The 11830-nt window shown below is 42.8% G+C and overlaps 1 protein-coding gene across 1 annotated transcript; it reads left to right on the top strand.

Moving 5' to 3' along the window:
* Positions 1-518: 518 nt before the first annotated feature.
* On the top strand, positions 519-8089 carry Colca2 (colorectal cancer associated 2). The gene is made up of 4 exons (XM_029481910.1): positions 519-733; positions 4416-4470; positions 5774-6003; positions 7422-8089. The coding sequence occupies exons 1-4, from the start codon at positions 674-676 to the stop codon at positions 7794-7796; spliced, it is 720 nt and encodes a 239-aa protein (XP_029337770.1). The 5' UTR covers positions 519-673; the 3' UTR covers positions 7797-8089.
* Positions 8090-11830: the final 3741 nt, after the last annotated feature.

The following is an 11830-nucleotide window of genomic DNA, read 5'->3' as shown; positions in this document are numbered from 1 at the left end:
TAAGTTCTTAACAGGGCCAGGACAGACTGACTGCCCCGATCCCTGTAGCTTGTCGCTTGTCTCAGGGCTGGCTTCCAGACCAAGGGCACCACAAATAAAGGTTGTACTTCTCCAGAAGCCATGCCTGGACTGATAGAGGAATACAGTGGGGCGGGGGGCATGGGGAGAGGGGCCGTTGTTCACATTATGGTGAGGTCGGCGAGATCAGTTTGAAACAGAGAGCACCCCAGATCCACAAGCTGAGCCGGAACCCCAGATTTAATAACATAGCCAAAATAGCAGGCTTGTTTGACCTCCCTCCACATTCCAGAGCAGAACAGCTGGTACTGTCCTGAGGATGGGGCCCAGCTAGGGATGAATAATTTCATAGTTGCCCACAGGTACTGTTCCCACTAGGACCCTGAAGCACCTGCCCGTGCTTAACCTTTTCTAGTTTGAGAAATGTGGGTATTTTTTTTAATGTTATCTTTCCTTTTCTTTTTTATTCTTTTTTTCTTTTTCTTTTTTCATTCCCTTCGGGTGTTCTGCAAAGGTAGAACTTGGCCTTGGGTATCCTAGCCGTACCAAGGGAACCCTCACTGTATCCCCTTGACACCCAAGCTTTGAAACTGACCACTAACCCTGTTGCCTCTCCCCAGAAAAACCTAAGGTATATCAAGGCGTCCGTGTGAAGATGACCGTGAAAGAGCTTCTGCAGCAAAGAAGGGCACACCAGGCCGCCTCAGGGGCAAACGTAAGCACCACCCTCTCCCTCTCTGTCCCTCCCAGTCCATCGAAGGTTTCATTCAGCCCTGTGTAAGGGAAGATGCAGAGGCCACACATAAGCACAGCCCTGCTCAGGGAGGGATTCTTACATCTGTCCCCAACTTCCCAGGTCACCATAGGCAGCCACAAAAACCTGTGGGACATGGTGTAGGGCTCAGGACTGTGGGAGGCTCACCTCTCACTGCTCATAGCTGAGTGGGGAAGGCTTCTTGGTCCTCTGCAAGGAAGAGAGGCAGCCAACAGGTTAAATATGTTTTTATAGTGTTAAGAGAGTATAGATACAGCCCCAACAAACTCATTGAAAAAAAAATATCTCCCAGAAACCCACCTAGTTTCTCTGTAATTTAGGCTCTGAGGTCATGTATATGAAAAACCAGCAGTCACTGGAAGTCTCTGGAAGAAAAGGCCTCTGTCTCTAGAATACACAGAACTATGACAGAACTGATCTGGGTAGTCATAAGACACTCTGACACCTCACATTTATTACCCGAGTGCTCGGGGCAGCTGCAGAACCATGTAAACTAGGCGTGCTTGTCCACCGAGAGAGAGTTCAATTTGAAGAGCCTTCTACACGTGACACTGTTATTGCTTGTGGGTAGGTGTAGGTGTGGAGGGAGGATCAGACAGGATTCCAGTCATCTATGATTTCACTGGTCTCGTCAGCATGTGATCCTGTGCGAGTTCCATGTTGGACTTCATGAATGGAACTTTGGCACCTCAAGCAACAGGAGGGAGAAATTATGGAGCGATGGTGAGATAGGTTTCTGAGCCAGAGGACTTGGGCTTAGTTCTCAGTGACTCTGTGGCACATGTCCTCCAATACATTGACTTACTAGAGACTTTTTTGTCTGTTCCCCTAATCGTTCTGTTGAAAGCTAAGAGGATTGTATAAAGGCTAAATAAGTGTTTAGGGGCATTCTCCACAGTGAGTGATCAACAGATCACTAAAGTAAATTCCAACCAAGGGTGGATGGGCCATTTACACTAATGTATATTACACCTTTCTCTCAGAACTTAGAGTTCAAGCACATTTGTTATGATTTGATACATACAGCTAGATAAATTAGTTGTCCCCATTTGCAGAATTTCAGGCAACAATAGAATGTCCTTACAATACTAAGGTGGATTTTCAGTGATTCTTTGTTCAAAGTACCTTTGTATATTCATTATTTCATTTGATTGTAATGATCAGATGACATGAATAGATCATAAAAATCTGTATTCCTCATGACAGCTAAGATCCAAAGTCTTGAAGTTAGAAACAGGCTAAAGGTAGAAACAAGATCATCTTATTTTTCAGTATTGGCTCTCTAGTTTCATCTTTCTACAGAGCCGATCATACTAACAGGAGTTTAATAACCTCAGTAGTCCATAACTATACCATTAATAAAACGAGAACCAGGAGCTTTGGTACTTGCAGAACTCGGCTTCAGCCATACCCAGAGCATCCCACTTAGGCAAAGCAATCCTGTTGGGTTCTTAAAATCGTTGTGACCACCCTTGGCTCCTAGCAGAGTACAGGGCAAGAGGAAGGATTGAATCTCAGTACTTGACCAGGCTCTGATCTTGAGAGAAGTCTCATTTGCCATTTTCTGAGTTCCCTGTGAGAATGAAGCAAGCCTTCAGAACCAATGTCTATTAAGAACATAACGCTGCTTTCTGGAATGTGCCCTACTGTGCTTCCTAGAAACTTCTCATTCCCCACCCCTTCCAGCTCACAGGAGTCATGCACATAGAATTTCAGTAGGAGACCCAGATGTAAAATCTTTTTCTGAGAGCAAACAGAAGGATTTTGGGATTCTGGGACTGCTATACAGTGTACCCAGTCAGCAAGGGTGATAGACTGCTCCCCAGGAAGAATAATGTATGCCTACTCCAGGCAGACTTTTCTAGTTTAACAGAGACTATATCCAACTTGGTCCAACATTAAAGACATCTCTGGGAAACAGTAATCCAGGAGAGAATTAATTGTGCCAAACACTGCAAAGCAAGAGTAAATCTGCCTTCATTGGCTATGAAGTCAGAATAATAACTGTTTGAAACTTTAAGAAACTAATCATGAAGTTATAGACTGAGGTAGATATCTAAGTCTCAAGTTGTAGCAGAAGAAAGTATATGTGTCAGACTAGTACAGTTATATTAAATTTTTATTTCAGCCTTATCAGTACACATGCACACACACACACACAAACACACACACACACACACACACACACACACACACCACTTCTTTGCCCTTGGAGTAAAGAGAAACTCGAGTTGGTACTTATCTAAAGATAAAATTTACCTTTCTTCTTTTTAACCACTGGTTTTCCTTTGTTTTGTTTTAATAGGCTTAATGCGTTTTTATATATTGTCGATTGTGGATGTGTGTGCTGTTTGAAATAAGAGAGGCACCATTCTTTGTATTCTGGGAGCAAGGCAAAAAGTGAACCACCAAGGGCCAGAAAGATAATATCAATTAGGACATTGTAAACATACGTCCAGGAGATAACAGGATTACTGGGAAGCAAGCAAATAGGCCAATGGGGGGAAGCAGGGGGTTAAAAGCAAGCTCTACAATGAAGCAGATTTAAAAAAAATAATAAACCCTCCTTCCAAGTCCTCCAGCTCAAGCTGCAGCCAAATATTTGCATAAAGAGCTGGTAAAGGCCTCCAGCTTCCTGGTTCATGACATTACAGCATGGATCGTTTTCAAAATTAACACACCTCCTGTTTGAGCAGTGGCTGGCTGTGTGATGCTTGCAGTGGCTCAGAGAACAGGAGTGAGTCTACCCTGCAACCCCAGAGAGGAGTGGTGAGCTCCCCGTCCTAGCCCAGAGCCACAGCCAGGGCCCCTTTAAACTTTAAAGTCACCACCTGAAATCTAAAAGAAAACAATGCCAGCATTATTGGGCTAGCATAATTGTCCTTTCAGCTGGAAGTGGCAAGCTGCTTAACTTTAAACGTTTGAAAGGTTTAGCCCCATGAATCTTCAGTATTTAGATACTATAATTTTTAAAAGCAAATTACATAGAAAATAGAAAAAATTAATCTGCAAAGAATTATTTTCTGGCTATGAACTCAAATGTTCATAGACTCTGAATCACTAACTACTTCAAATTTTTTCTTATATTTTAAAGGTCATAAATGTGAATATTTTAACTTCTCAGATTTAAAAATTTTAGAAACAATGTCTAATTATTACTTATTTCTTTAGGGGAAATTAATTCCTAGGACAAAGAAACAAAGTAGTAGGTACAAACTTGAAAATGTATTGACTGTTGTCATAGTTGGGTTAAGTGAATGTTAAGTCTTACTCATTATAAAATAGTTTAATAGAAAGGCTGCTTGCTGACTTTACTTGAATTGCCCTCTGTCTGTAACAAAATAAGTGACTTATATTAACCCTTATCAAAATTAATAACTTAACATTTTATCAAGGAATCTGATATTCGTGGCGGGGGGTGGGGGGAGAAACAATGCTCAAGTAAGCAAACAAAAACGCAAATCTCAAACATAAAGCTGGCTGTGTTTGAAGTCCAGGGTTCTTAGAGGAAGGCTTACCGCAAAACAGAAGCGGCTGTCCCCATCGAATCCCCTGCCCAGTTTCCCCAGTGAGGAAGCGCAGCCCTTCCCTTTGCTTCAAGTTCCTCTTCTTGCCTTGACAGCTGTCAGGAAGCAGCGCTCTCCACCTTCCAGACACTACCATGCCATCTTCCGCAGGTCAGTACAGCCAGCTTTATGGTTCCCTCAAACCCTTTCAAAAGTCCATCTCAGAAGCCCTTCAGAGCCTGATGCAGGGGTTAAGAGAGGCACCACCATTTAATTGGAATCCAACCAATCAGAAGGTGACTCCAGATGCAAGCCCAGAAAGGAAAGAAAGACATAGTTTTATCTTCATTCTGAACTGTCTACTCTGTACCAAGACTCTGTCCTTGACATTTATCCCAGTCGCTGGTCTCCAAGCACCTCGGCTCCACGATAAAAGCAGGGTTTGCTTTAGAATCTTTCCGTCTTTTCTTGGTGCAGTATGGGTTGTAATCATCCAGGATAATGCCTTTGCTCTTGTTCACCTAGCATATAGTCGACAGGGGCTTCCTTCCCACTCTCCACTCTCTTCCCAGAGAGCCGTTCAAACAAGTGTAAGTTTCCCCAGCCCCAAACAAACAACTCTGTTACATAAACAGTCCTTCCTATGCCACTCAGCAGCTACGAATTTAAGGAGGTCATATAGAAGGAAGCCTGTGCTTATAGCAGTTCCCACCAAATACATCACTTTAACTTAACCTGAAAGGAACCTGAGACCTTTAATGGGCTTCCTCTAAATCTTCCCCCACCCCTTTGAACCTTTAAGACTGATTATCACACACTGGGAATATTCCTATTAACTGGAAAGGGGGCGATGCTCTTTGCAGATTATCCACATTATTCTCTATCATATTTTTCCCATTGTACTCTCATCTTAACGTATCCACAAATAAGACACTCCTGCCCTTTGTACTTCTTCTAAAAGCAAAGTGCTATTAATTTGTACACTACATTAGCATGTGCATCACTGTTTATATCATTTCTCCAAACCCTCTTCTCAACAATTTAAGTCCCTTATGTAAAAAGATTAGGTAAGCAGCAAGATCGTAACACCAGCAGGTTTCCAACGCCCCCCAGTAAATTCATCAGAGCGGTTTCCTTGCGCTGCAGATAGCTTTCGGCATTAGTGCTTTTATAGCCCTGAAGGCGGGGGCTGGTGCTATTCCCTGAATGTGGCATTTAGATACTGGCTGGGCCACATGCATTCTTTTACTTCAGCCTAACCATACTGAAAGCTATCCATCACATTACTGACCAGATTAATTTCTCTGGGACTTGGATTAACCTAAGACAACTAACACAGTCCAAATTCCAAAAGTGTTTACTTATAAGGAATTTCCCAACCTCCATTTCCCCCTAGATATAATAAATAGAAGAAAACTCTATTCAAACCTATTTTGCAATTTTTAAACAACAATCATTTCCCTTTCTCTTATAGGACTGTATTTTGAGCCTGAACCAACGTCTTCCACGCCCAGTTATTTTCAAACTCGAGAATTTTCCACCTGTGTCTCTTGTGAAGAAAGTCCTAGCTGCCTCGACCAGATCTTCGAGTCCTACCTTCAGACAGACACACTCCCGGAGCCTTTGCTCAACTCTGCACAGATTGCTCCCCACTATTTCCCAGAGAGCTGTCAAGTGGCCCCTTTCTGCCACAACCAGAGCCTGGTAATTAATCCACATCCTTCCTGGAGCCTGGTGCTTGCTAACTGTGGGGTAGAGATGCTTTGTAGAAGTGTTTGCATCATCTCGTGAGAAAGCATACAAATGTTATCAACCAGGAAATAGTCAGGGAAGCATTTTAAAGTTCAATGTGTGGGCACCGTGAAGGGCATAAGCCTTTGAATACACATATTATGATTTCCCATGTAAATGGATGTCTGGCAATAAAAAGGTGCTACTCCTTTTTAAAAATATCTGTTAAGACATCTGTTTATTTGGAAATAAATAGTTTCAACAATAGCCCTTAGATTTTTTAAGTCCTTGAAATGGATCAAGGCTACGTATATGTGATACCAACATTCTAATGGGGCCTGGCTTAACTGCTGAACTGGCTCCACTTACTGGCTGGTTTGGGCTGCCATAGGCAAAAGAACATATCTAAGCCTGAGATGGTTGATATTTAAGCCTGTGGAATATGCCTTAATCCAAGCACTTGGGAGGCATAGACAAGAGGGCTAGGAGTTCAAGGTCAGTCTCAGCTAAATATAGAGTTAAGGTATAGCCTAGGAGGCTACATGAGACCTTCTCTCAAAACAAGACAAAGCAGTCCTAATCTTTGAAAGAATTTGGATTTTCTATTCTTGATGGATCTCAAATGTTCAAAAGTGTGTTCTCTTTAAAATGAGTAAGATTGTTGTTTGTATGTTTTGGGGATTTATAATTTTTTAAAACTTTGTAAGTTTTTTTTTCTTTTAAAAACTGTGAACACTTTTTATTTTCATTTGTCAAAAGTCTATATTAAGGGAAACTGAATTTAGAGAAGATTGGGAAGTAACCCTACAGAATGCGCGTGCATCATTTCACGGGAACATAACACACAGTTTCAGCTCAGCTGCCAAGGTTGGCCACTGTCAGCGTGCTTAAGATGTGTTAGATCTCTGGCCACTAGCAGAGGAATACACTGGTGGCAGGAAGGGCTTTTCTCATCCTTGGGTGTTCTAGATGCCGGGCCTATGAGGACTTGGGTTCTACCTCTATGTGTTTACCTGGCTGCTCACGTCAAGGGTGTGGCCCAAGGTGCCACCTGCAGCTTACACTGTGGCACGCAGCAGGATCTGACGTGCAGGTGACCTGAGACATAGTGAGATTTCGTGGTTTAAGAACAAAACATCCTGCAAGGTTTTAACAAAGGAAGGCAGTGGAGCAAGGCAATCGATTGTTGAGAAGGAGGAAAAGAAATCTGGGGTGCGGTGTCATGAAATCACAGTCGGCAAATGAGATTACTTCCAAGGACTTAAGTTAAGGGTTTGAGGTTCATTCTTAGCCCTAGTGTTCTCACTGTGCTTGAGTAAATCCACACTGCTCAATTTCTTTCATCCTGTCTAAGTTACCCAGCTTTTGTTCCCTGGTTTTCCTTTCTCTAGATTCCAGGATCACCTTCGGATTCCTCCAGTCTCTCTGGCTCCTTTGATTGCAGTTACTCACCAACTCAGCTGCCTTCCTACACTCCAGAAAATTACAGCTCACCTCCTTCTCTGGATTCCCTACACTCCAGCCTCCCAGAAGATGGCTACTTCTGCCAACATTGGCCTTCTCACCCCCAGTACAGCCACTCGTCCCCAGCCACCCCCTCCTCGGTCTGCTACTATGCATCCTGTGAGGCAGAGCATCTGGATGCCCTCAGAACCACAGAGTTCTTCTCCTACTCGGGCATGGACTGTGTGGACTTTGCCCCTCCCATGGCCACCACTGGCGATTTCTATAAGAGGGAGACAAGCTGTGATGCCTGCTATAGTTAGTAGAAACCATACAAGAATGTGTCATGAGTGTATCTCTTTCTCTACTGCATCTTGATGACACTTCAACCATCCAACCCTTTCACAAACTACCCCACATATGGTTTACGTTTCACCATTTTCAATCACCTGATAGCTAGCGTAGGAATCAACACAATGCCCTCAAACTTGGTCTTGTGACAGTCTTATTTTATACACTCACTGTTAAAATTTTTTTGTATGGCTTTTTCCAGTGCCTTCCTTCTCGGTATAACAAACAAACTCTTTTGTAAACTAATAAATAACTTTGTATAATACATGTTGGGTTGTTTTTCTCAATTTCCAATAGTAGTATCCTTTGATTTCAGTATTATCAACTAACCGGGAAATAACTAACTATACTTGAATAGTTTCATCGTAACTTATTTGTGCATTTAAAATCATTCTAATATGATGAAAAGACCTGGATGCCACAGAACAGAGGGGTAGGCATTGCTGAGATGCTGAGAACAGAAAAGCCTGCTTTGGTTAACCAAGGATGTACATTTTGGAGGATCATCAGACAAAAATTCGATGACTCACTTACCTCTCCTATCCAGCATCCGTCAATGGAATGTTAATGTGACCCAAAGCGCACTCTTTACCTACAGCAGTGTCAACCTTGAGACAACTCTTTTGCATTTCCAAAGTGCCTGTTCTATAAACTTCCTCCGCAAACATGGAACTTCATCCCCTTGACAACTGCCGTAGTTTACACCCAGTGATGGGTTTAGATGCATGCTTATCTTCTCTTCCTGAACTTCTGCCTTAGATCTCTAAATATGTCTTACACATGCCTACTCGGGGATTTATAAGAATGTATCCTTTACAACTGACTTTCAAAGAGTTTGAGTCCTCCAATCAGTCGAGTGAGGAGCCCAGCTGTCTTTCAAAGTCAAGAGAAGTAGCTTGTGCAGAGTCAAACTGTACCCTTTAATCTTGCTTGCTCAGGGCATCTGGAGTCCATAGAGGTAAAATCTGGGGTACATTTCCCATATCCCCTCTTTCAATATGTGGTATAATATTGGTGCCACAGCTACAGTTCTCTGAGCCCTTCCTGTGTGGTATATACTGTGTGCAGATTTCTCAGGCACTGTCCCATTCACTCACTCATCATAACAACATTGAGAATACAGGAGGAGTCTAAGGCTTGGAAACTTAATTCTCCCAGACAGTGAGCACCCAAACCGGAGTCTGAAAGAACTCCAAACTCTGCTCCTCACCCTCACGTGGCAGGAAGTTTGAGCCACGGTTTATGAAATACTGCTCAGTACACTATGGAGTCACTTAACCCCACAGAAAGGTCTGTTGTCAGCTGTGCCAGACCTCCCTGGAAGGATCAAACTGTCCAAAAGACACCAGAGTGTGAAGCATTAAAAACTGCTGAAGCCCCAGGGTAGCTGGAGGGCCTAAAAGGAGAAGCTGACTCACTGCTCCTCAGTGGCTTTCTCCTTATGAGAAGACAGGGGTGCTTTCTGAATGACACCACCTCTTCTCTCCCTGAGGACTTAGCTAAGGCTTGAGCAAACAGAGCAAGTTCTAGCCTGCCTCAAAGAAAGGCTGTGCCATGGAAACGGAACAATTGCTGCCTTTCTGAAGTGCCAATAAAATTAGTCTTTTAATGGCTTGAAATTAAATTGATGCTGGCCTGAAGTCAACAAATACCTATTCATGCGGTTCAAAGCCACTTCATACTCTCCATGGAGTATGGCTCCAGCAGCTGTCCCCAAGAGAGAGCAGAGGCGCAAACGTTGTCCAGTGATTGCTGTTATATGTCTCTGCCCTAGATTCCATTTCCTTCCTGTTCCTGCTTCTCCTCTTCCCCATTCTTCTTTTTCCTCCTCCTCTTCCTATTCCTCCTCCTTCTCCTCCTCCTCCTCCTCCTCCTCTTCCATTTTACTCCTCTTTCTCCATCAGTTTTGTATGTTCTGAATCAACTTCCTTCCAGTTTTAACAAAGGATGTTTCTGGCACCCTGATTTTCTTATTCTCTCTCTCTCTCTCTCTCTCTCTCTCTCTCTCTCTCTCTCTCTCTCATTCTCTCTCTCTCTCTCTCCCTCCCTCCCTCCCTTTCTCTCAGGGAGGCATGCACACATCTCATGTGTATGTATATGTGTGTGTGGTGAGGCTATGAATAGATATCGGTAGACAGACAGATAATCACTTCTCCTTAAAATACTGTTTAAGAGTTTTTAGATTTGCCCGGTGTGGTGGCACACGCCTTTAATCCCAGCACTCGGGAGGCAGAGGCAGGATTTCTGAGTTTGAGGCCAGCCTGGTCTACAAAGTGAGTTCCAGGAGAGCCGGGGCTATACAGAAAAAATCTGTCTTGAAAAAAAAAAAAAGAATTTTTAGATTTGAAGCCAGACCAATAGGCCAGGTAACATATGACTAAGTGGATGGACTCTGCCCACACATCTGCCATAGCTCACAGGGAATCTCTGGAATGGTGCATTGCCAGCAACACAGAACAACCTAGACCAATGGTTCTCAACCTGTGAGTCATGAACCTTTTTAGGAGCCAAAGATCAGATATCCTGTTTATCAGATAATTATATTATGATTCATAGAAGTGGGAAAATCACTTTTACGATTAAGGGTCACAACCACATGAGGAACAGCATTAGGAAGGTTAAGAACCATTGGCAGAGTCCATAATCACATGACAATGTGCCTGTGCCTCAGTGTGAGAAAGCATGACAGGGTAAGTGTGGGTTTTGACTAGGTATCTACATGTCCTACAAATACATACATTTATCCTAGTCCTTTGTCTACATTGCACAGTCAGTGTAGACCTTTCATAGCCCTTTGAATACACTGCATAGTCAATGCCTGGCCATTTGATGGAAGGGTCTATTAGCATAATGATAATCACTTACTTGCTCTGTCTTCTTTCTGTGCACCTGTGCTTCTGGGATCATCCTGTAACCTGCACACAGCCACACAGGCATCGGATCCCTATTGTCTCATTTTTATAAATGATGAAACTGGACTTAAGAAGATGAAAACTTTGTCCCATGTCACAATACTTCTAATAAGAGTTCTTACACACAGGATATCCGAGGATATGGTCCAAACTCCTGAAGTTTCTTCAGTACATGCTCCATACCTAGAAAAACAATCTTTTTAGAATTTCACCTTTCACCATAAAAGTCATAACTGTATCTTAGTTGACTCCTCAGGCAGCATAGACATTTAATAAAATTATCCTTGGAAACTTGAATGAATGAATGAATCTGTTATTCTAGAACCATTGAGAATATTAGCCAATATGAACCAAATGTTCAGAGTGTGCTTTCAGAGTGCGAAGGGGAGGATTAAAGAGACGCAGGTCTTAAAATCGAGGTCGGTGAGAAGTTCAGTTTGGATGGGCACACACTTACTTTCAAGTCCTCTGGAAACTAAAATTATGGGTCAACTCTTAAACCCAGGAGAGAGCAGATGAATCAGAGTAGAAGGTAGTAAATGTTTGTAAACTCTTACCTCACACAGTGACCTAGAGCACAGACATCTTGGTCTAAGCCTGCAGGGGAACATTTGAGAGCCCTCTGTAGATATACAAGGACAACTGAATGATAGAGAGGAGCTGCCTATTGATCCATACATTTCTTATTACTAACTCATTAATCTAAAAAGATTCATATTTAAAATATGTTAGGTTATGGACAAAGCCAATAACATTGTGAACAACCAAAATCAAAATAAACACAGTCTCATCATCATTGCCAAATTCTTTTTTTCCCCAATTTTATTAGATATTTTCTTTATTTACATTTCAAATGCTATCCCCAAAAGTCCCCTATACCCTCCCCTCACACCCTGCTCCCCTATCCACCCACTCCCACTTCTTGGCCCTGGCGTTCCCCTGTACTGGGGCATATAAAGTTTGCAAGACCAAGGAGCCTCTCTTCCCAATGATGGCTGACTAGGCCATCTTCTGCTACATATGCAGCTAGAGACATGAGCTCTGGGGGTACTGGTTAGTTCATATTATTGTTCCACCTATAGGGTTGCAGACCC

This window comes from Mus caroli, chromosome 9 (assembly GCF_900094665.2).
Source record: "Mus caroli chromosome 9, CAROLI_EIJ_v1.1, whole genome shotgun sequence".
Lineage (NCBI taxonomy): Eukaryota > Metazoa > Chordata > Mammalia > Rodentia > Muridae > Mus > Mus caroli.
This window is presented reverse-complemented; position numbering and strand designations above follow the sequence as displayed.

Bases quoted from the DNA above. Each gene is read 5' to 3' on its own strand.
- Colca2 (XM_029481910.1), top strand. From the start codon at position 674: ATGACCGTGAAAGAGCTTCTGCAGCAAAGAAGGGCACACCAGGCCGCC. The intron at 734-4,415 runs GTAAGCACCACC...TTGCCTTGACAG, and splicing joins AGGCCGCCTCAGGGGCAAAC to CTGTCAGGAAGCAGCGCTCT. The intron at 4,471-5,773 runs GTCAGTACAGCC...TTTCTCTTATAG, and splicing joins TACCATGCCATCTTCCGCAG to GACTGTATTTTGAGCCTGAA.